Source organism: Podarcis muralis, chromosome 6 (genome assembly GCF_964188315.1).
Source record: "Podarcis muralis chromosome 6, rPodMur119.hap1.1, whole genome shotgun sequence".
NCBI classification, from domain to species: Eukaryota; Metazoa; Chordata; class Lepidosauria; order Squamata; family Lacertidae; genus Podarcis; species Podarcis muralis.
The window spans coordinates 81,166,847-81,192,005 of NC_135660.1; the positions used below are offsets into that span (position 1 = coordinate 81,166,847).

Genomic DNA, 25,159 nt, shown 5'->3' on the forward strand with positions numbered 1-25,159 from the left:
AACAATTCAAATTAACCACAGGGATAACTGGGGATTAGCTAGGCTAAACAAATAAGACTTTAAACCATCACTTCAAAATCCTGGTTAGCAGCACAGATGAGCCCAAAAGGAATCATTTCTTTACCAAAATAAGAAGAGCAAAGAGCTCTAAAATGTGAAGACCATTAAGCTAAAATGTGGCAGAATGTCCTCTTCTTAAAAAAGATCATAACTACACTAACATGTGTTTTCTCTCTGAAATCTGAGATAAAACACTTTTCAACATGGCACTCATAGGAGTTGATCATACAGGAACCAAAGTCTGTAAAGACTTGCAAATGAAAAGCAAACACTGCGATAAGAGAGCACTGGTCAAAATACAGTAAGTACCTGGATGGGTTATTTTGGACGGGCATCTGGGAATGCCCCCAAGCACAAAGATATTTGTCCCAGATGAAAAGGGCAGATTTTGATTAATAGCAAGTAACTTTGATCGTAAGAGTAGCTGACTTCCTAGGATCCCTTAAATGTCAGAAAAGATCCAAAGTAGTTCAGGAGAATCACTTCAGGTGTAGTGCAGTGGCTGAGACCTTGAGCAGAGAATTTGCCAGTTCAAATCTTACCACTATCCTGAACTTGATGGGTGGCTGTACCCATCTTATCGTCTGCAATATAGGCATCATAATAATAACCTGCCTTACAGAGTTGCAAGGATCATGAACGCAAATTGTTCAAGGATTGCAAATGACTTCTGAAGAACACATTCTACAGTTAAAGCCTGACAAGACTAAAATTAAAAACGGCAAGTTAAGCAACTACCAAGTCATTAACTTATAGAAAGTTGCAAAATGGAAAGGGATTTGAATGAACGGGCACACTTTCCCACCAATTATGTTGAATTAATTTCACTCCAATAAACATGGAGATTAATTCAAATCCAGCTCCATTATTGTACAAACACTTGGAAGCCATTTGCCAATGGCAAATTAATTTTTGTCATGACTGTGACATTTTCCTCATGCCAGTTACTTTTAAAACATTACTCTATTAGAAAAGCTGGATATGATCTATTAAGAAGATAAGGAAGTTGATCTCCCTTGTGCAATGATGTTCTCTGAAGGCCCATCATGCTAAACACAGAGCTATTTGTAACAGTTCACACAACAAGCTCCCTGTGGAGGAAATGTTTTCCAAACTGGCAGCATAGAAGTACCACAAAATGTCAACTCTTAAAAGTGACTGGTTCAAATAACAAGATTTCAGCTCACAAAAACAAGCACCCTGTATCAGTGACAAAGTAAAAATGTCTGAGGTCTTGTCTTCTTAGAAAGGCGGGTATTGGGAAGTGCAGCTGGAAGTTTGCTGTCAAAATTTATCCAGATTTTTCTCTATTTAGCCTTGACTGTATCCACGTGAAAGTATCTCTCTTTACAACCACAGAGCCACAAATCTAGCTAATGTATCTATATTTCTTTCTGGCGACCAAGATGCCAACTGAACTCACAACCATTTCATAAGCACCAGAAAAAAAGGCAGAGAAAAGCCATATACCCTACTTTATTTTCCCTTATTGGTCTGAGAAATAGTGGAAAAAAGACACGACGGTGCAGGGTCTTAAATACTAAAACATTAGTCTTTTAACTGATGGTTGGGCTCCACAAATGGGTCACAGCTATTTTTTAAAATGCAGCTCTTGTAACTTTCCTGTATGATCCACAGTGCAAAAACTTGATACCATCACTCCATAGAATAGCTCACTAGGAAATTTGTTAACAGCCAGATTTAAAGGAAATCCAATCATCTGTGAAGATTCTGTCCAGAGAGCTTAGTGCAGCCTTTCTCAACCTTGAGTCCTCAGATGTACTACAACTCCCATCATCTCTGATCGCTGCCACAGGATAAATAATAATAATAATAATAATAATAATAATAATAATAATAATAATAATAATAATATATTTATACCCCACCCATCTGGCTGGGTTTCACCAGCCACTCTGGGCAGCCTTCAACAACATATTAAAATACAGTAGTCCATCAAACATTAAAAGCTTCCCTAAACAGGGATGCCTTCAGATGTCTTCTAAAAGTCTGGTAGTTGTTCTCTGACATCTGGTGGGAGGGTGTTCCACAGGGCAGGTGCCACTACTGAGAAGGCCCTGTGCCTGGTTCCCTGTAACTTGGCTTCTCACAGTGAGGGAACCACCAGAAGGCCCTCGGCGCTGGACCTCAGTGTCTGGGCAGAAGGATGGGGGTGGAGACGCTCTTTCAGGTATACTGGACCAAGGCCGTTTAGGGCTTTAAAGGTCGGCACCAACACTTTGAATTGTGCTCAGAAACGTTGTTGCAGTCCAACAACATTTAGGGACCCAAGCAGGCCTGTGCAGAGCTTGTCTGAGGCCCAGGGCAGGAGTCTTGTTCTTGGCATGACAGCGTAAGTCCAGCAGGCCCCTGGTAGGGACCCCAGGCTATCTGAGCCCTTCGAGGCCCTGGAAAAGTGGACCTGGCTGCCCGCCCTCTCTACACAGGCCTGGACCCAAAGTTGAGAAAGGCTGGCTTAGTGACTAATGGAGAAGGATTAAGGCAGACATCTCTTACTCCAATAACCCAAGCTTGTAAATAGTCATTTGTGTGATCTTAGTAAGAATCTCTTATAGGTGATTATGCTGGGAAGTCTATAAAATCTTCACTACCACCCCTTTTAGACTTCTTCTTCTTCTTCTCCTTCTTCTTTTCTAGGGCACCTTTCATTTGATGATCACAAAGTGGTATACTTTGGGAAACAAGCCAAGGTGATTAACCACAATCTGAAGTTTCCTTGCTTCTCTAAACCATAGTTGTGTATCCACAGTTTATCTGGGTTTTACCTTTATTTATTCATAAACTTTAGGAAACACCTGGCATCCTGCAAATGTTTTGGTGGACATCACCCATCAGCTCCAGCCAGCTGAAACATCCCAAAACACTTGGAGGACACCAGGTTGTCAAAGGCTGTTCTAAATAACAGCTAATACTAGCTGCCATTTTTCTGGGTCCAGAAATAATGCTAAATTTCAATCAGAAGTCTAATCTGCTCCTCGTGATCATGTTGGAAGGGGTGAGTGCATGAACCCAAGGCCCGTTCTTATAATGTTGAACTATAATTTAGCACTGTGCCCAAACTCAGTCATTTCATTACTATCAACCAGCAAACATGCATTTGGAAAACATGTTTGCCATCAAAACATGTAGTTCTGTCCAGAAATTAGAATCATAGAACTTTACAGTTGGAAGGGATCCAAGGACCATCTAGTCCAACCTCCCTGCAATACACGATCACAGCTAATAAAGCATGTGATGTAAGCAAGCCATTTTTAACTCTCCAAATGCACAGTCTCTTTCTATGCTAACAGAAGCGGGGACTTTGGAAGTAACTTAGAAGGGGGTATTTTAAAGGTCCGACAGCCTATATTTCCATGCTTTACTTTCCTGTCTGTTTGGGGATTGTAAATTTCTGCTGGGGTTCTCTCACCAAATAGAACTTGCCTCAAACCTGGATCTAGGCATCCAGGGAATTCTCCTTTTATTCTTTCACCCAATTTTACTAAGACGTCAACATATGTATCAGAGACTCCTTACAGTGGTGCCCCGCAAGACGAATGCCTCGCAAGACGAAAAACCCGCAAGACGAAAGGGTTTTCCGTTGCGGAGGCGCTTCGCAAGACGAATTTCCCTATGGGCTTGCTTTGCAAGATGAAAACGTCTTACGAGTCTCGCCATTTCCTCCCCCCCGCTTCCCCCCCCTTTTTCAAAGCCGCTAAGCTGTTAATAGCCTTTTAACAGCTTAGCCACTAAGCCTTTAATAGCCGCTAAGCCGCTAAATCGCTAATAGCGCTAATCCGCTTAGCCGCTAATGGGGTTGCTTCACAAGACGAAAAAACCGCTAGACGAAGAGGATCGCGGAACGGATTCTTTTCGTCTTGCGAGGCACCACTGTATTTTTGAAGTGTAGAGTTGGAAGGGACCTCAAGGGTCATTAGCCCAAGCCCCTGCTAGATGGGAATCACAGGTATAGAAGAACAGAATGGAATGGGAGAGTTGGAAGGGAAATTATTCTGATTAAAGTTGCCATAAGAATCATGTGCACAACCCTTAATATATCGAAGTTCTCAGAACCAAAACATATTAAGAAACAGCACAAAGTCCAGAGATAACCACACGTACACCTGAAAGCTTAACTGACATTCCTCGCCACCACAACAGTCACACACATTGCTGAAGTTTGTCCATTTTTAGTCTCTCCAGTCACAATGAAACCTGCTGCTTAAGTGCCATAGATATTGCCACCTTCCCACACATAAACATCATGTTTAAGACACTCATCTGCAAAAACTGATATGCACCGTTCACAACACACGCATGTTAACTGCAATAGGTTTAATTGTGCATCATGTTCCCCATTCCATTTGTATTGTTGTGCAATACAAAGTAGCATTGTTGCAAATCATCTCAGTAGTTGACTTAACTGATAATCATATCATGTATCCACTTGTAGCAGCTTTTTTCATGGACTGGATGATAATGTTTTTAAACTTGCAGTGGATACTTATGTGGAGCAGGAAATCATATTTGCAACATCCCTCCTCTGGAAATGTCAAAGAACTGCCAAAAATGTCTGTCTGTCCAGTACACACATGCACACCCAGGCAGCACTTCTCTGCAGCTGGTGTGGCAAATAAATGATATAGCCTTAGGAATACAGAAAGGGAATGAATGTTAGGGATCCTGTTTCAGTACTTCATACTAGTAATGCTAAACTATATGGCAGAAGCCTATCCATTTCCTACAGCAGAGCAAAGTGTGTCAAGATTCTCTCTGTCAACAGGCAACTGCTAGAAAGAAAAATGGATTTTCTTACCAGCTGATTTTGGCGTGAACTTGTCTCTGTTGGCTGCACAAACGGCCAGCAGCCTGTATCCAAGGTCCAGGTCAAAGCCCTGCTGTGCTGCCACTCTGCTAACAACCTGGGAAGAAGGAAGAAAGGGAATCATTCACTGAGAGTTACTGCACAGTTGTAGCAAGCTAGCCAACGTGTTTGCAGCATCACCCACGATATAAAGAACAGTACCAAGGAGGTTTGTTGCTCTCTCTTTTTTAAAAGTCACTGTGGTTTTCATAGCGCTTTTATGAAGCAAGATGTGCATTAATTTCTTTCTCATTTAGCCACATTGCAACAACCCTGTAAAACAGGCCACTACAATTCCTATTTCTGCAGGACTGAAGTGGAGAATGTGAGAGCTGGCACAGCGTCATCCAGATTGCCCAGGAATGAACACGGACTTAAACTCGGGTCCAAGCCAATAACACATCTATCCACACCATCTCCCACAGCTTTACCAGCAGAGCATACACTGAATCTGAGAGCCATCATTTTGACTTTTTGCCATGAGAGAAAGACTCTTGAAAGATGAAAATAAACTACCAAGATTTAAATGTAAGCAAGTTCTTAAAGGGAATTTTAATGGAGACAGCTGTTTCATGTTTCACTGTATTTGAGACTTGGCTTGAGATCTTAACTACCAGACTGCACCTTATACTACCAGAATTGCCCTGCTTATATACACACATTTGTCTCATCATTATCAGGATGGGAAGGAAGCTGAGGGGAAGACACAGCAGATCCTGGAAGATCTTAGGTACAGGTAAGCTTGGCAGTATGTCAGGTCACATGCTACTTTCTATCCAGGGAGAAGAATGGGCCTCTGATGCTGTACAGAGATATGCTTGTACAGGTTGAGACCTTTAAAAGCGGAGTACACATGTTCCACGGGGTCTCTTTTAAAAGACTCGCCCTGTACAAGCAGGGACTATTATTCACATGGCATTGGACCCTATAAAAATGATCAAATGTGCTCTTCAGAAACTCAGTTATTGTATTTAGAACAAAACATGCCAATGCAGCACAAGGAAAATAAGGGAAACACATTTGATTTATTTTAACCACTTATCAAAATAATGGCTTTACAATGAAGACTACAGCTTTTATGTGACCTTTGGCCATGTCCTCCAACTCACAGCTGTGATCAGATCAGCAGAACCTCCAGAATCCAAAAGTAGCCTCAGTTCATACACACTATATCATAGGTGTATTATTTCTGAGTTGCCCCAACATTCCTTTAAAACAGAAGTTAAAGACGAACAGTAAGACATTTAGTGGCATTATTTTTCTTTTCTTTTATACCAACCTTTATTTCCAGCTACACCCTATTCAAAAGAGCTTACAATTCAAGAAATAAATTGTTTTTGTCACCTCTGCTTCAATACGAAAGACCTTTGATGAATTAAAGAGGGCACTCATTAGTGTGCAATTATCTGTGTCCAACACTAGCTTGCCATAAAACAATGATAGAGAAGAGAATGGGAAACCAAGATATGTGATAACCTATAAATGGTAATGAAATTTTCCTATTCTACGTTAACTAGTCAGCACAATTGCATGACTCTTATTAATCTGAACTGCCCTCCAGTACCCACTTTTCCTAATTAACAATAAAGATTCACAACATGAATAACACTGAGATTGATGGATGGCTAGTTCATTGCTGTTGCAATTTGAAAACTGAAAGCTAAACATCTGCAGGGGAAGCTGATGTGTAGAAATAATTCCACTTTTGAATTAATACTCCCCCCACTTAGACTGCATCTACTGCTATAACATGCATGCTTTCTGTGTCAGATTTGGTTTATCAATATATAAGGTGCCACAAAGCTCTTGGTTAATAACATCTGATTTAGTTTTCATGTTCATATTATCTTAGTGGAAGCACTGTTTTCTTCTTAGTTTCAACCTAACCTCTGTCTTCCTGGACAAAAACAGTTGAGAAAACATCACTTTTTCAAGTGCTGCATTCTTTATACCATCATTCTTAACTTACAGGGCAAGCAAACTAGAGGAGAAAGAGCGTTGGTTGAATTTCAATGTGAGTTGCACAGCATTATAGAAGTGACATATTTAAGCTTGTTTATAAATCAGTGCTGCAAATTACTCAACAAAAGTTACTAGCTCACAAGTCCTACTGTCCAGTCCGCTTATATATAATTATTAGGTCACTTGGCGTCTAACAGAACCAACATTTGCAAAGCTTGCTATTTTGCCTGGTTACCAGAAGTCAATTATTAATTCTTAATAGCAAATGGTTATGTATAAGCCTGCTATAAATTCAGGTAACACAATGCAAAAGGTTTAACAACTTAATCTTCCCTATTTAATCGACAGATTAAACTTTATTTATGACAAGGAAATCACTCTGGATAACATTTCTGTGGTGGTCTCTTTTGAGAAATCAGGAACCAACGTATTTTCAGTTCTGTGCAGGGGTGCCAACTTGAATAAAATACTGGGGGGGGGGGGGGGAGGTAAGTCTGCCCAGCATAATCAATCACATGATATGGTGCATGCATGCCATCTGAATCACAATGCCCATCCCCTTAAATATTTTATTGGGGAGGGGGCAAAGACCCCCTTGGCCCCTAGGTGTTGGCTCCGATGGTTTTGTGCACTAGCTTTCAAATTACTCTCTCTTCTTCAGTGTTGAAGCAGTGGTACCTTGGTTTGAGAACAGCTTAGTTTATGAACAACTTGGATTAAGAACGCTGCAAACATGGAAGTAGGTGTTTGTGAACTTTGCCTTGGAATAAGAACATGTTTCGCTTCCTGCTGAGTGTGTTCCATTTGTAAATTGAGTCCCCCGGTGCTATGGAAAAGAACGTCTTGGTTTAAGAACGCTTTGGTTGAAGAACGGACTTCCAAAACGGATTAAGTTCGTAAACCAAGGTACCACTGTAATGCTGAATTCAGCCTTCCTAGTTACATTCACAGAAACGTTTCTAGGAAGATTTTTCAAAGACAAAGGGGGGGGGGGGAAGGGGGAAGTTTAATTCTCTCCACTCTTCCCCCAACTCCTTTTCGCAGCTCTGACATTCTAGAGGAATTAGCAATTCCTCGGCTGCTTCATTAAAAATAAAGCAGATTTGAACACCAGGAGGTGAGCAGAAAAACATCCATGCCTGAGTTTTCTAAATCAAGAGAATCCTTAAACATCCTGACTAAAGCACAAACAAGGGTCTTTCCCCTGCCCCTATTCTAGCTTGCTGTTTTACAAGCTTAGGCTTCTTTTAGGGATGCAGAAAACATTGTAGTATCACCATCAGTTTGCTTAAAAGATTTATATATCAATCTTTAGATGTGCTTCTGAGTTTTGTTACAAAGAAAAGGATAAAATACAAAAATATAAATGAACTATGCTAAAACAACATTAAAAAGCCAGGGGAGGGGATGCTTTGCCCAGCACCAAAAGGCAGAACAGGCAAACTTCTCTGGAGGCAGAGGCACACGGTGGAGAACCGCCAAGGACAACTTCAATACGTAGGCAAGTTGATAGTGAAGCAAGGCTTCCTTCAGGCTAAAAGGCGGGGTATAAATATAATGGTGGTGGTGGTGATGATGCCAGACTATAACAAGGCTTCAAAGGTAGACACTAGCACTATAAATTGCACTCAGAAGCAGATTCGTAGCCAGTGAAGTTCTTTATGCAGTGGTGTAATAGGTTCAAAAGGATCATTTGGAAGTGGAAAAATAGAAGCTTCTTTCTTATTCGAATGCAGCTTTCAAATAGTCTTCAAAGGCAGCCCCATGGGCAGCCCATTATAGTAGTCAATCTGAGATATTTCAAGGGCATGGATAACTGTGGTCAGGTTGTCATGACGATCAACCCAACTCCTCTCCACACAAAGCATTATGATGTCACAATGTACATAATACATCTTCTAGTATTTATGGGATTACATGGCGTATTTGGTTGGCAATGTAATATGCTTCTATGTTGGGGATTCCCCATCCTCCTTCTGAGGTGGGGAGGTGCAGGTATTTGGGGCTTATTCTTGGTTTTTTATGTGAGAAGATAAAAGAGTGTAGTTTTCTCTGCCAACTGCGGAGTTGGGTTGAGGGGATCCAGATTGGGAGGGTTTGGAATAGGTATCAAATATTTTGATCATTTTGATCATGGCTATTTTGTCTGAGAGAGTGAAATTCATGTTATTCCATCTCTTTAGGTCTGTTAATTTGTCGCCACAGGGGCTTGTAGTTGTGGAGGTACAATTTATTGAGGTTTCTGGTTATTTGTACCCCTAGGTATCTGAACTTGGTGTGGCAAAGTTTTATTTTGGTGACCTTAGTGAGTTCTTTTGGGGTGTGAGGAGGGGTGTTGAAGCACATAGCTTCTGACTTTGTAAAATTTACCTGTAGGCCCGACACCATTGCAAATGTGTTGAGTTCTCTGATTAGGGAAGTTGCTGTGCTTATGGGGTTTGGTGTTGTGACCATTAGGTCATCTACAAAGAGCCCTAATTTATAGGTTCTGCCTTTTATTTTCACTCCCTTGATGTCTGTGGCTGCTCGGATTCAGATTGCTAAGGGTTCCAGAGCCAGGATAAATAAGAAGGGAGACAGTGGGCACCCTTGTTTCGTGCCTCTTTCGATAGCTATAGTATTAGAATCCATATTGTTAGTTCTGCATTTTGCTGAGGCTTGGGAGTATATTTGTTTGAGGATTTGTAGGAAGTTGGGGCCAAATTTCATGTTAGTTAGTACTGCTAATACGTATTTCCACTCTAAGCAATTGAAGATGTGCTGTTGAGTCATTCTGCTCAAAGGAAACCTGCAGCTACTGTCAACTGCCTTGTGGTCAAAAAATAAAATAAAAATGGCTCTCACACTCACAAACTTGCTGAGAAAAACAACAACAACCAGGGCAAAAGGACATTTAAACACATGGGTTCCAGGTGATTGAATATTGGGGCAGGGGGGGCACAGAAAATTAAATGGCAGCCCCCTCTAGCCTCCACCCTCCCCAGCTACAGACCTGGCTGCATCATGGATTCTTCCCATGTGACCTAGAACCACTGATGTCACAAACAAGTGCATGGAAGACAAGACATGGCAGAGCAGCAGCTGCCTCCTTCCCTTGGTCCACCTCCCTAAGTGTTGTCTATGCTAACTGGCAGTGGCTCTCCAGGGTGACAGACAGGTGCCTTTGCAGCCTAACCTGGAAAGAGGTTTGAACTGTATGCAAGGTATGTACTCTGCCAGTGAGCTACAGCCCTTCTGTCTCCTAAAGTTAATTAAATGCACCAGCTTTGCAACCACGGTGCTGCATTCTAACTCAATTAAACTAGTGGGAAAGTTGGCAGCAGTTGCCGAACGAATGCTCCATTTGCTGCTTTATGAGATCAGAACCCTTAAAGTGCACTTATAAAATAGTCTGCTCTCATTATTCTACACTTAGAAGAGAGGCAGTCTTACAAATTAAGGCTGGGAGAGACAACTGGCAGCTCAGGAGCCAAGTCTAGGCCCCAGGCACGGTCCCTGAACCCCAAACCCTGTTCCTTATGCATCTTAGCCGCTTCCTTCCAAGCCAAGGTAAAGGGCAAGGGGCTTTTTAATCTTCTCCACCAGTGTGGACAGCAACAGATGTTCTGGCAAAGTTGTCTCTTTATTATCCATCCCACCTGCTGGCTCCGGAGCTGGATGATTCAAGGCGTCAGGCAAATGCGAGCAGCTGCAGAGAGGGTTAATGGGCCCTTTGCCCTTAGCTTGGATGGGAGTGAGTCAGTGGCCAAAACGAATGCTGTTGGTCCTTGCTTGATCCAAATATGGAAGCTGTTAAACATTAGTTGCCAACTAAGGCAGTGTTTCTCAGACTTGGATCTCTAGCTTGACTACAACTCCCATCATTCCTAGCTAGCACAACCAGTGGTCAGGGATGATGAGAGTTGTAGTCCAACAACAGTTGGAGACCCAAGCTTGAGAAAAACACAAAACTAAGATTAAAAACTCAACATATATATTTACCGTATTTTTTGCTCTATAAGACTCACTTTTTCCCTCCTAAAAAGTAGGGGGAAATGTGTGTGCGTCTTATGGAGTGAATGCAGGCTGCACAGCTATCCCAGAAGCCAGAACAGCAAGAGGGGTCGCTGCTTTTGCTGTGCAGCAATCTCTCTTGTTGTTCTGGCTTCTGAGATTCAGAATATTTTTTTATTGTTTTCCTCCTCCAAAAACTAGGTGCGTCTTATAGAGCGAAAAATGTGGCGTTTTTCACAAGAGGGTGAAATGATTATAAGTGGAAAGATCCAAGTTGAGAATCTGGTATGGACAAGCAGAACGTGAAAAAGAAAAGGGCAATGGGAGTAGCATGATAAGGGAAGCTGAAGAGAGGTTTTCAGGGCTGAAAAAAGAAGGGGGAAGGATGAGCAGACTCTGCAAGCTGGAATTCCAGCTCCATTCCCAGAAAGTTCAGAATTCAATTTCTCCCTAGTGCTGATCCCATCATAATGAAAGAATAGCTTGCAAATGAAGATGGAAGAAGTGGGTCTGATGCAAGCTGACAACAGGAAACTACACAAAGCAAATCAGCCCACCATTTTTTCCTCATTTCTGCAGAAAAAAACCTGCTTTTCCACACTGCAGCCTGCAAGGGTTCCCTTTATATTTTCAAATAGAAAACTGATCACTTGGCTGCAGCTTTCTCTGGTTCCCTCATCACATCACCATATTGCTAGGAAAATGTCTCTTAACCTAACTCTCCTGCTAATCAAGAGTTTAATAACCGCTAATTACAAAACTCTCAGTGAATCTCATAACTGGTAGAAAGAGACAAGTGCATACCCCCCCTGCTGGTGTCAGAACGAATTTTTCCTCATTTAATTTTGCAAGCTTTTCAGTTACTGAAAAAATGGCAACCAGCTGCTAACTCATATTGTTCTGTTTTAAGGCACTTGAGTGTGCTTGAAATTATCTGAATATTTATTGTCTTCTCACGTTTCTACAATATCTCAAAGCAACATGCAATCAAATTAAACACATGTAAAAAGAACAAAAACACACGTAAAAAGAAAACTAAAAATACCAGCACTAAACCAGAATAAATGAAAGGTGGCAACAGAAATATTTGCAAATAAAGTTTGCAGGCTGGATGGTAATTTCAGTTTTCCTTCTGACAACAAATAAAAATTTAAATGTTGAACAAGAAATAAATCAGAAACTTTTACCTAATAATAACTTGATATATAATCATTAAATAACCCAATGTAGAAAAAACACTCTAGACTAGAGCACTGAACACATAACAAAGATTTAAGTAGATAAGGGAATTATGTTACATACATTCCATTTTGAATAAGGTTTCTAAAGAGAAGTCCTAGATATGGTTCCTTAGAGTCAGAGTTTTCTAACATATCCTTGCCCCAATATTCAGAGGCAAATGTGGCCATTCATTAAAAAAACCCAAAAAGAACTGGTAACGATGTGTCTTTAGCTATACGACACATTGTTAAGTTTTTTTGTTTTGTTTTTTGTTTCCATATTTTGTTACAAAAAGAATGTGTTTCCAAAAAACGCTTTTATGCCTATAAATGGTATTAGTAACACTCAAGAGGCAGGGATACTGTAAATGGAGGCTTGAGAATCCAGGTTGCTTCTACACGAAAACTTTTTTCTTTGCACATTATGCCCTTTTTGTTTCTGCTTTGTTCTCAGAGCAGCTGGGGAATTAGTGATGAATTGTACTTTAATTAGTCAGCTTTTGTTGGTGGGGGAGTGCCTTACTAGTTTCCATTTATATTTATTTTTCTTTGAAACCAAACTAGCATTAACAACAATAACACCAACAATATTATTTCATTTATAAATCACTTCTCACGAGGCATCCCAGAATGATTTACAATATAATTAAAGCATGCATAAAACTGTGTAACACACACACACATATAATAATGCAAGAATATCAGGAACTAAAGCCAACAGTCCATCCTATACCTCCTGCAAGGAACGGAAGTTGATGAATTAAGGGGCAATTACGGGGCAATCCCCAAGTTACAATGAACAGGAAGAAATAACAGAAGTGGAAGCTACAAGAAGAAAATGTTCAATTAAAGGCTCAGTAGGCCTTACTAGCACTCTGCCTCTTCCCACTAGACAGCCTAGTGCTTAAATAGTGATTTATATTATATTATATTATTTTTTAAAACAGATCTGAAAAACCATGGATAAAAAACACATCAAACACTGAACTGCAGTGATTTGGCAACAGCAGCTTACAAGGCCAGAACAAATTTAGCTTCAGCAGTAAAGATGTGTAATGTACACACCATTTTTGTGTGGAGATATTACAGTTGGGTGTGAGAGAATAGTGGCTTTCCTGTGGCCACTCAGTGAGTCTGTGGCTATAGTAGCTTTGAACTGGAGATTTCCTGGTTCACACCACACATTCTCAGTCACCTTACCGTAGCAGCTCACTTGTTGAATATGTTTGTGTGTACACTACTATGCAGTATCTAGTATTTAATATAATGGCACCGTCCCAAACACAGCTGGATTGGGTAGGAAAGGGGAGAGGGGAGACATAGGTGGAAGGCAGAGCTAAGGCTAATGTATGCATGGTCTAAGACAGAATTGTAAATAGCCACTCAACAAGTCCTCTGAGTCAAGTCAGAAGCCCAAGCAATGAAGATCAGAAACTTCACAAAAGCAATTTCCTTTTATTTCGTTTAGGCCATATGAATAACATGGATATATATATAAGCAATGGGCTTGTAAACTTTTTCATGGACTGGTAGCTTTTCTTGACTGATTTGCAAAGCCAGTCAAAATCCCCGAGTTTAGTCCTAAAGCCCTGAGGAGGAACAAATCCACCTCTCAAATCCAACTTCTAACCTTTAATGATCTCTTACCCCACAACTTATAGGATGAGAAAACTCAGGTGCTCTGTTAGAAAAGGGATGGAGAGGTAAAGGAAGAGGAATAAGAGGGTAATGAATCAGTGTATTTAGCTGCACAGCCTCCACCTCCTCCTCCCCAAACCAGCCATCATTAGGGATGCAGGCAGCAATGTAAAATGCCAGTGGAAAAATATTCTGCTGCACCAGAGTTGACATACCGTCAAACAGCCCATCAGACTCTGTTCAAAGGGCCTCTGGAACGCTCTCGGATCGCCACACCAATCCAGGAGTTCTGTAGCTGCATTGTGGAAGTTGGCAGGATTCTGTAAGTGCTGGGAGAGAAGGGAAATTAAATATAATTAGGTAAATAGATGCTCTCCAACTAAATGTGTTTTAGATTAGGTATTTTATAGGTACAGCTGGCACAGGTTATATACACAGTATCTAATTTTCTCTCTCACAGATATGTACCAAAATCCGTAACCAATCCTGGCACATAACGTCCAACTGTAGTTATTTGACCTGGCTGAATGCCACCATCTTTGCTTTGGCAACTGGACCCAACAGTGTTGCTAATAGACACATAGCCTCAAAGTTCTGAAAATTACAATATTTGTCTGCACATTCTCACTAGAATCCTGACAATCCTTTCACACTATGTCTAAAACCAGAGACATAGGCTATGCTTACCAATTACTCCTTTGTCTATATATAAAGTAATAGAATGAGTTCACGTCCATCTGCTCTCTTTCCTCTTCCTTCTTGGTTACAACATTGATATGCAAAATATGCTAACAGTACAAAGCTGCAGCATACAAATTGGACTCTCTCTCTCTCATATGCCATATATCCATTGTGGTCTTTCACAGTACTGAGCACTTTTTTTTTTAACCAATAGTCTACGCATTTCTTAGCCAGTGAGATCTGGCTTTACTGGGTCCGCCTCAGTCTCCCAGGCTAACTAACCTACCCATGCTAGGATGATGAAAGGTGGTGCAAGCCCTCCTGAGCTACTCGAAGGAAGGGCGAGGTACAATAGTAATAAAGTGGAAAAAATAATAAATGGAGGGAAACTACTGCATCTAAGTATTTCAGTGACGATGACATAAGTGAACATATTGAAGATTACAGAAGAACACACTGCTTCTCCACCATAGCAGAAAAAAGAATTTATCTCCTATTATGCCTAGGAGGAAGAAGTGAATTTGTGCCTGATGGACACCTGCTGAGTTAATGCATTCTTCACTATCTCATTCTCTGTGGGACTGACCAAATCACAGTCATGTTCTACGGAGTTCAGTTTCTGCCCTTTTACATCAAAGTACTCTAACCATGAAAATTATTAAGAAATTTAGAAGATGGAAAGGATTTTGCCCTTAAATCTCTACATAATTTGCTTTCAAACCCCTTGAGAAGAGACCACTGTAATGGATGTTTATATATTCCATCTCTTTCCCTATCTTAAGTAATTTCTACAAGGACTTGGTATTCACTTCAGTAACTAAAGTTCTATATATTCCTTTGGTGCTTATACAGTAAATGCAAACATAATATAATATGTACCACAACAGAGGACTACACTGCATATATATCATACAATACATAAGGGCCTACGAACACAGTAACTTCAACTGGAAAGGTGGGAGCGGCAGTTCTGTGGGCTTCTTAACAGTCCGTTGTCAGTATGCTCACTTAACAATGATTCAGAACAATTTGGGGGGGGGGGGGTAAAGCCAATGCAGTTAAACTAGTGTAGCACTAAAATACATTTCTAGAATAGAAAAGCTGTGGACTAGCTATATAAAAGACACATTCTCACCCCTACCATCTACTGAGTTGTTCTCCTGAGAAAGGAAACACTGCTATAGTTAGTAGTAAGAGAAACATCCACCTCTCCTTATTGTTCAAATTCTGCACCAGGAAAATTATTATTCAGTAAAACTAAAATAAAGAACTATTCTTTTGCGTCCTGTGGTGCAATTTACATACTGTATCCTTACTCCTCCCTTATCATTTTGACAGAACCTGACATTTTAGAGGGAACAAAGAGTGTGGACAGTAGGCATATATAAGGAGATATAACTCAGCTAACTGGAGTGGCATAATTGTCAAATCTGAGCTACAATCGGGAAGTCCCTTGGTTAAATTTCACTTCGTGCCCTAAGTTACTGTTCCCTCAGCCCACCATCTAAATAAAACATAATACTGTTAACTGATATGTCATAATGATTACCAAGGTAATGTAAGTTAAATGCTTTGAACATCTGCAATGCCTTACATAAATGCTATTACTACAGAGGTGGGTTTAGGGCAGCATGACTGGTTCTGCCGCACTGGGTGCTGAGCCTAGGGGATGCACAGGGCACCACAACTATGACAAAGTGAAGGCGGGAGGCAGGCACTGAATGTTGGCCTCGCACAGGGCATCGCTGAAATTTGAAAGACCCAAGTCTGCCCTGATTATTATGCTTATTGGTGTTATATTTTGGCAGGAGAATTTGCCTCTCTTCAAGGCAATGCAACTTGCCCCATGAATATAAACAGAGCCTGCAGGTGCCAGTACCCAAATATTTCAGTATAGATGTTGAAAAGCGATCTGTTGATTGAACCAGCTTAAACTCAGTGCTTTCCCACAGTAAATCCATAATGTAGACTCTCCTCAATTTCAACTTAGCTGCAATTTCTATGCTGAGCATGTGAAGCCTATTTGGTATTAAGGCTTGTCTGAACTATGTGGGGTTCTGTGTGTACAGAATACCTGGTGCTTGGTAGTCTGCTGAGCATTTCCCAGACAACATTACCCTAGCAAGAGCTTCTACAGTTTAGGAGTTTTGTGTTAGGAGCGAGTGTTAAGGTTCTGGGCATTCAAACCCCTATGCTGAATTGCTGAAATTGCACTTTGCATTTCTTTGTGCACAGTTCAATATATGTGAAAGTGCTAGATGGGATAGGAGTAATTCTGCAGGAATCCTGGGGGAAGCTGGGAAATTGTCCATGGAATTCACCCCGCCCCCCATATCTTTCCTTGTGAATTGTGAATGAACGCAATAGAGGTCAAATTGGACAAGTGGAATGACTACAATGGGCCTGTTCATATTTAACAAGCCATGGCTAAATGATTTACTGGGATTTTGCCCGATTACTCTTACTTTGCTCCTTCCCAGTTGCAACTGGGAGCAGCCATAAGCCATGTTTTGTTGTTATATCTGAACTGTGATCATAGTTTCTCCCTAACAAATCATTATCATCATAAAGTCAACAACAAATCATGGCTTCATGTTGAGTAGTGAGCATGGTTTCAGGAGACATAAACCACGATCCTGGGTCTGAACATAACAACAAGCCAAGGCTTAATGGCTTGGTGCTCCTGTTTGCAGCAGCATAGGAACAAAGCACAAGTGATCCTGACAAGCCATTAACTGTGGTTTATCATTATGTGCAAACAAGGTCAATATTAGCCAAAGTTCTAATTAACTTTTTTTCAGGTGACTGCCCCAAGGAAGCACACAAATTTGTGTGCACAGCTCTTGAGGCTTGCTAAAATAGTATGTTAACAATCCTCAGTTTCTTAATGTCTTTTTTCCATAAATCTAAATGTAACAGTTGTCATGCCGTAAAACACTTAATATGATTTTCCAAGTGGAAAACTGAACATTTAAACCACACTAACTACACTTTATTGATTCTTCTTTTCCTAATCAAGTATTTCTGTTCAAATACTTCTGGGAAATCCTTTCAGGTGTTTTTAGTTGCGCTTACTAAATGTAAATCGAATAAACATGCTAAATCAAATCTCCATCAATTTAGGGTACGAGAATACTTTCTGGAAAACTTTCTGATTCACTTTCTTCTGCAAACCGCACTTCGCTGAAAGTGAGGCTATTGCCTGCGACACCCCACAAGCCTAGCAGCGCTACAGCTCCTCTAACCACCCCAATGCCATTTATTTGTATAGTACTTAAAAAAAAAAAAAACCAGTCAAGGGGGTGACTTCTCTCTTACTGCACTGTAGTTGGAAAACCTTCATTAATATCCCTACGCCAAGGTGGACTCCTTGGCAGCGCAAGCTTCAACACGCAGCGTCTTTAGCTGTTGTGCATAGTTGGGGCTGGGGGTAGGAAGCCAGAATGCAGATGACTTGGCTGGATCAGGAGAAAGGCAAAGAGCCAGGGAGCAGGCAAACAGACCAGACAGTATTCAGGGAGACATGGGGCTGAGCAACAAGACAAAGGAAAATAAATGACTCAGCAAGGCACAGACACGAAGCTTGAAGCAGGAGCCCAACAGGAGCTGCTGAGAGACTAGAGCCAAAGAAAGCAAAGAAATCACAGCGGCCTCATATGAGCTTACATTCCAAGGCAGAGCAGATCTGATGGCAAACGGGGCACAGAGAGTGGGGGCACGCTGCAGGTGTGTGTTGAAATGTCTTAGAATTGTAGAGTTGGAAGGGACCCGGAGGATCATCTAGTCCAACCCCAGGAAAATGTAGCTGCCCAATGTGGGAATTGAACCCGCAACCTTGGTGTTATCAGCACCACGCTGTAACCAACCAGACTCGCATCCAGGCTGGGAAGGGAGGGGGAAGAGAAGAATGAACACAATGGCACAACACTTTCAACAGACCAAGACCCTAAAACACTGAATTCAAATGTATGTATGCACTGAGTTTTAAGAAGCCAATAAAAATAGAACTTTTGCAGATTGAAATCTGATTGAAATCTGAAGGGCGTCACAGAGGTAGGTAGAGAACCTACCTATAGTGCCGAATGAAGTTTGAGATGTGTGACAAGAGACACTTCTTTAAGCAGAGAAGACAAAACAGATGGCATCACATGCCAATATGTTTTAGATTCTGCACAAGAACAGTAATAGTTCAAATGAAGAGCACTCAGGGCTCAAGTTATCTTATCAAGGCACAAAAGAATGACAGCAACAATATGGAACAAAATAATCACACTGCAAGCTCTCTGCTTAGCTTGATTTGCTGCTGAAGGAAATAAGTGCAGAATCTTAATATAGGATAATGCATATTTGGGGGCAGGGTATTTTTCTTTTCTTTGCAACATGTCAGACTCTGAAGACACAGAGCTAATTTGCCACATCTTAACTGCTCCTCAAAAGGAATGTCATGCAAATATGGCCTGTTTGAGTAGCAAACTACTTAACTATGCTAAACAAGTTACTGCATTTATTTATGGGATGCCGTGCCAAATTATGAAGGCTGACTCAAGCTGCCTGTTTGTTTTGCCCAGTTACATCTGCTCTGCTTCTTGCTTTAATTGAACTGCTAAACAGCAACACAACTAATGATGTGGGTGCTGAATGAGTGCGTTTGCATTTACGTCAATCAAGGGTCGCCTAGGGCCCCTTCATATATTGCTGCAGTGGCATGGAAGCTGCTTTCTGAGGGTTTTTTCCTCTCCTGCCACAGTAGTACTACTTAGGAATCCCAAAACACTTGGGTGGGGCCAATCATGTGGGCTGATGACCTGGTAGAAAGGACCTGTGAGGCTGGAGCCACACACATGCTTGCAATATCACTATGGTGTTCATAAGAAGATTCCACACGGAAGCAGCCCCAACATTGCCATGGAATGCCCTCCCATCAGATGTCAAGGAGATAAAGAACTACACAATTTTTAGAAGACATCTCAAGGCAGCCTTCTACCGGGGAATGTTTGATGTTTTGTTATGTTTTATATGTGTTGGAAGCCACCCTGAGTGGTTGGGGCAACCCAGCCAATGGGTGGGGTATAAATAAAATAAAATAAAATAAAATGAATAACAATTGTAATGTATGAAGGAACCGGTCGAGTAATAAAACTACATACACAGTCAACCATTAGGAAAGCAGTGGGTGCCAGGCTCTCCCCAAAACTACTTGAATAACACCTCAAATTCACCCATACAAACCACTCAGAAAGAAAAAAAGCAATTGCTACCAATCAGCGTCAATCTTTCAAAAAATCCTGGCATTGAGTCTCAGTGTCTAAAAGTCCTCCCCCCCCCCCAAATGGAGGGAAGTAGTTTGTTTTCTTTCTTTTAAACTGTATTTTTGCCACTGTCTGGCAGCAACACTAACAAAACTCTTCTGAGTGTCTGATGATTCCCATTCTCTATTACTTTACATCACAATGTAGCATCTTTCCAAATGATTTTCTTGGGTGTGGGGCTTGATAAAAGTATAACCGTGATATGGATATGAATTGTCCCTCTGAGCTGCAATCCTATGCAAACTTCCTTGAGAGTAAGCAATGGAGCTTACTTCCAAATAATGCGCATCTAGGATTTGGCTGAAAATAATGTCAAAGCAGCTGCCATTCAAGCCACCATTGATAGTGAGCATCTGATCCATGAATTTTGTGTGTGTGAGAGAGACAAAGTGTGGGTCTGAGAGAGAGGCAAATAAAATGTTAGATGTGAATATAATGGTTTTCTCTGGACCAAAAGAAATCCATAAAGGGCTTGCAAATCACTCACTGTAATTCTTAATGTAGCTTTTTATTAGTCCAAAGCCCCAGACATTAAGAAGCTGCGTTAGCAATCAGAGTACTGTGATCTCAACCCCCTTCCATTGTATGCACAGGAAACAGTTCATTCACAAAGTCTTTCCCTTCCTCACTCCCTGACATTAATTTCCCTGGCTACTATGGAACTAAAATGGGACAGCAGGCTGAAATACTGGAAAGCATTTTTGATATGGATGCTCAGGGCACAATTCTTTGTATTATGTTTGAACAACAGTTTGACCCCTAGAACCCTTTTAAAGGAAGGTAGGAAAGATGTAAGACACCCTGTAATGCAATCTATCTGCCTTAACTATTGAGATACCACCACAAAATTTATGACACAATCCTCTATGAAGCTTGTTGCAAGCAAAAGATCAAGCATGGCCTACAATGCAATATCTGAAGCAAGCCTTCTCAAAACATTGTATCTTGCTAGTTTATTTCAAGTTAAACCCATGCAGACTCTGAATATTTCCTCTATAAGTGTGAGAGTATGAAGTTTATCTGGGTATGGGTTTTGAAAGGGGCATGAAGGGAAGCACACTCAATTTAATGGGGCTTACGCCTAAGAAAAATAGTCCATAAGGGCTGCAGCCTAAATACTCAAATCAGGCTGCCCAGGCATTGAATAAATGGATACCTTGGGCCCAGTCTTTCTGCTTTTGCTCAGGAGATGGTAGAAGCTCTGCATGACTAGAGCCTTCCATTAAACATGGAAATGACAACACTATCCTGGGATGTGCAGTCGTAGAGAAATGTTGGATTTGTTCTAGGCTGCACTCTCAGTTTATGCAGTGCAAATGTGAAGCCCAGCAGAAACCATAATGAACAGTGCACCTTGAAGTTGGCTCTACACAGGAGCATCTGCAATGTGGGAGGTGGGGGTTGGCAGAGAAGACTGCTGGCCAGGTTCACACAGCTTACCACCACAGTGTAAATGTGCAGTGACCCAGTGAGAAGCTCACACTCACTTTGCTCCTTTGCAGGCTTTTTCTCTCACTGTGGGACAGCAGCTAAGCCAAGATGTTTTGGCTTAGCATGCCATCCGAACCCAGAACACGTGGTTACAGTTTCTCCTCCTTAACCTCAATCTGTAGCACAAACCTTGGATACAGATCATGGCTAAAGAGGAGAGACAACATGCTAGGTCAAGCCTTATGCTGGATGCAGTGCTATGCTAAAAAGTCCAGGGAGGAGCAAAGTGGATGCAATTTCCTCCTCAGGAGCCAGCACATTTGTGCCAAGACCGTTTGGCTTACCATGATGTGCAAATGCAACCAAAGAGGGGGATATTCAGTGAAGTTAAAAGTCTGAAAGCCTCTCCCACAGATGATGGGCAAGGTGATTGAGCGAGCGGTTGCCAAACAACTCCAGGCACGCCTGGAAGAAGCGGACCATTTGGATCCCTTCCAGTCGGGATTCAGGCCTCATCATGGGACTGAAACTGCCTTGGTCGCACTGGTTTATGATCTCCGGCGGGCTAGGGACAAAGGTGAGAGCTGTTTCCTAGTTCTGCTGGATCTCTCAGCGGCGTTTGATACCATCGACCATAACATCCTTCTGGACCGTCTTCAGGGGCTGGGAGCTGGAGGCACTGTTATACAGTGGTTCCGCTCCTTCCTCCTGGGCCGGGTTCAGAAAGTGGTGGTGGGGGGGATGAGTGTTCAGACCCCTGGGCCCTCACTTGTGGGGTGCCTCAGGGTTCGGTCCTCTCCCCCATGCTCTTCAACATCTACATGAAGCCACTGGGAGAGATCATCAGGGGATTTGGGCTGGGTGTTCATCAGTATGCGGATGATACCCAGCTCTACCTCTCTTTTAAATCAGAACCAGTGAAGGCAGTGAAGGTCCTGTGTGAGTGCCTGGAGGCGGTTTGAGGTTGGATGGCGGCTAACAGATTGAGGTTGAATCCTGACAAGACAGAAGTACTGTTTTTGGGGGACAGGACGCGGGCAGGTGTGGAGGATTCCCTGGTCCTGAATGGGGTAACTGTGCCCCTGAAGGGCCAGGTGCGCAGCCTGGGAGTCATTCTGGACTCACAGCTGTCCATGGAGGCACAGGTCAAATCTGTGTCCAGGGCAGCTGTTTACCAGCTCCATCTGGTACGTAGGCTGAGACCCTATCTGCCTGCAGACTGTCTCACCAGAGTGGTACATGCTCTGGTTATCTCCCGCTTGGACTACTGCAATGCACTCTACGTGGGGCTACCTTTGAAGGTGACTCGGAAACTACAACTAATCCAGAATGCGGCAGCTAGACTGGTGACTGGGGGCAGCCGCCGAGACCATATAACACCGGTCTTGAAGGACCTACATTGGCTCCCAGTACGTTTCCAAGCACAATTCAAAGTGTTGGTGCTGACCTTTAAAGCCCTAAACGGCTTCGGTCCAGTATACCTGAAGGAGCGTCTCCACCCCCATCATTCTGCCCGGATGCTGAGGTCCAGCGCCGAGGGCCTTCTGGCGGTTCCCTCATTGCGAGAAGCAAAGCTACAGGGAACCAGGCAGAGGGCCTTCTCGGTAGTGGCGCCCGCCCTGTGGAACGCCCTTCCAGCAGATGTCAAAGCGATAAACAACTACCTGACATTCAGAAGACATCTTAAGGCAGCCCTGTTCAGGGAAGTTTTTAACGTGTGATATTTTACTGTATTTGTGGTTTTTATGGAAGCCGCCCAGAGTGGCTGGGGAGGCCCAGCCAGATGGGCGGGGTATAAATAATAAATTATTATTATTATTATTATTATTATTATTATTATTATTATTATTATTATTATTATTATTATTATGATACTGAGCTGAGCAAAAGCAAATTAATTAGGTACTATGTGAGATCCCAAAAGTGTTGAAGAAGTCAAGCAGCTCCGCTGCAATAGTCTACTTATGAAGTTGAAGCAAATTTAGATTCTGGAGACCTGTGTCAGTTCCACTTCAGCAGCAAAATGCAGGGCTCCTTACAGAAAAAAGATGCATTGCAAGAAGATTTGATCAGTCACAGAATAGGTACAAGTCTGAGGACACAGTAAGAATAGCAAAAATTAGAGAGTGATTAAAATTAAATTAAATTAAATTACAGGAGGAGGGGAAACCAATCCTGAGCAGACAAACTGGTCACTACTGCATTACGACATTATTACAGTGAAGCAAAGAAGGAATTCTATGACAAACTGCCACCATGATTCTAACAACAGATATTTGGAAATATATGAATGAGGCTGAGAGTCACTTGTCACTACTCATCAACGTTTTTCTTCAGTACCACATACCAACCTGAACTGCCCAAGGTTGACAAATATCTTCTTTAGGCAAGTGGATTCTTTATGGTTCAAAAAAGAAGCTGATAATAGAAACCAACCCCCCTAACTCCACATGTTAAAAAAAGACAATGCTGCATCATGGCTAAGAACAGCAGCTGTGGCTCACATAATCCTTGGTTCAAATCCCAGTTCTCTCTCATTCCCCCCTCCCCAGCAATTTGAGAACAATACTTACAGACCACTGGTCTAGATTTGTGTGTCCTTCTACATTGGACTACAGTTTTAGCAGAGCTGGGTCCCTGGGATAGGGTATGATATAATCTGAACAAAGACACAACTAAATAAGGTCTCTACCACACAAATAGATTGTTAACATGCTACATGAACACTCCTTTCTGGTTTCAATGTGTTTCAACCTAAGCACACACAAAGCTGAGAAAAATTGGTCTGAATGGTCCTTCTTTGGGGCAGTGGAAAACAGGCTCATTTACGGTCACTTTGGCTTGAACCATGAACTCTCTTTTGAGGGGAACCAGGGAGTTATCAAACCAGGGCATCATGCTAGCTGTGAATGTGACCACCCTCCACTTTAGTGTGTACACAGCCCCCTCCTCAGTTGATCTACACAGAGTCATTGAGGAGGAGGGATCATTACCCCTCTGAGTTCATCAAATGATCAATCGAGAACTAGGGAGGGATGGTTTGCATTGCATCAGGGCTACCCCAGCACTACGGCTACTTTATATTTGTTTTGCCACCACTGTCAACATTTGGTGGGTTCTTGATGGTTCACATAAAAAATCCTTGGTGGGCTGGATAAAGACTATCCGCTCCTGTTCTGTGTGCAGCTACTTCAAGATAATTTATTTGCATTAAAAAAGAAAAAGGAAAAAACCCCAGAGAATTGAACAAGTGCAGAAATTGAAAGGAAGATCTAGAATGTAATGAAATAAGAATTCAATTAGGGTAGCTATGGATGACACATACAGTGGTGCCTCGCAAGACGAAAAGAATCCGTTCCGCGATTCTCTTCGTCTAGCGGTTTTTTCGTCTTGCGAAGCAAGCCCATTGACAGCTTAGCAGATTAGCGCTACAGCGGTCTAGCGGCTTTTCGCGATCAACTGTTAAGTGGCTTATCAGCGGAACAGCTGATAAGCAGCTTAGCGCCTTAGGAATAGGGGGGAAAAGCGGAAAAAAACCGCGGGGACTCGCAAGATTTTTTCGTCTTGCGAAGCAACCCCATAGGGAAATTCGTTTTGCGAAGCGCCTCCAAAACGGAAAACCCTTTTGTCTAGCGGGTTTTCCGTCTTGCGAGGCGTTCGTCTTGCGGGGCACCACTGTACTCCATTCCCTCCTTGCCTCTGGGGTCAACCCTCTGTGCTTGTTAGATAAAGGGTACCACTTAGAACCTAGACAGCATCTTGAGAAGTAGAGACGTCACCTTGCCAACAAAGGTCCGTATAGTTAAAGCCATGGTTTTCCCAGTAGTGATGTATGGAAGTGAGAGCTGGACCATAAAGAAGGCTGATCGCCGAAGAATTGATGCTTTTGAATTATGGTGCTGGAGAAGACTCTTGAGAGTCCCATGGACTGCAAGAAGATCAAACGCATCCATTCTTAAGGAAATCAGCCCTGAGTGCTCACTGGAAGGACAGATCGTGAA

The 25,159-nt window shown here is 42.1% G+C and overlaps 1 protein-coding gene across 14 annotated transcripts in view; it reads right to left on the reverse strand.

The window, feature by feature from the left end:
• Window positions 1–25,159, reverse strand: part of ZMIZ1 (zinc finger MIZ-type containing 1) — a 366,767-nt gene that overhangs the window by 115,200 nt on the left and 226,408 nt on the right. For all 14 annotated transcript variants that reach the window (XM_028729170.2, XM_028729169.2, XM_028729172.2 and 11 more), the window contains 2 exons: window positions 13,953–14,066; window positions 4,877–4,982 (listed from right to left, as the gene is read on the reverse strand). In XM_028729170.2, the coding sequence (XP_028585003.2) occupies window positions 4,877–4,982; window positions 13,953–14,066 (220 nt within the window). The remainder of the gene's footprint in view (window positions 1–4,876; window positions 4,983–13,952; window positions 14,067–25,159) is intronic.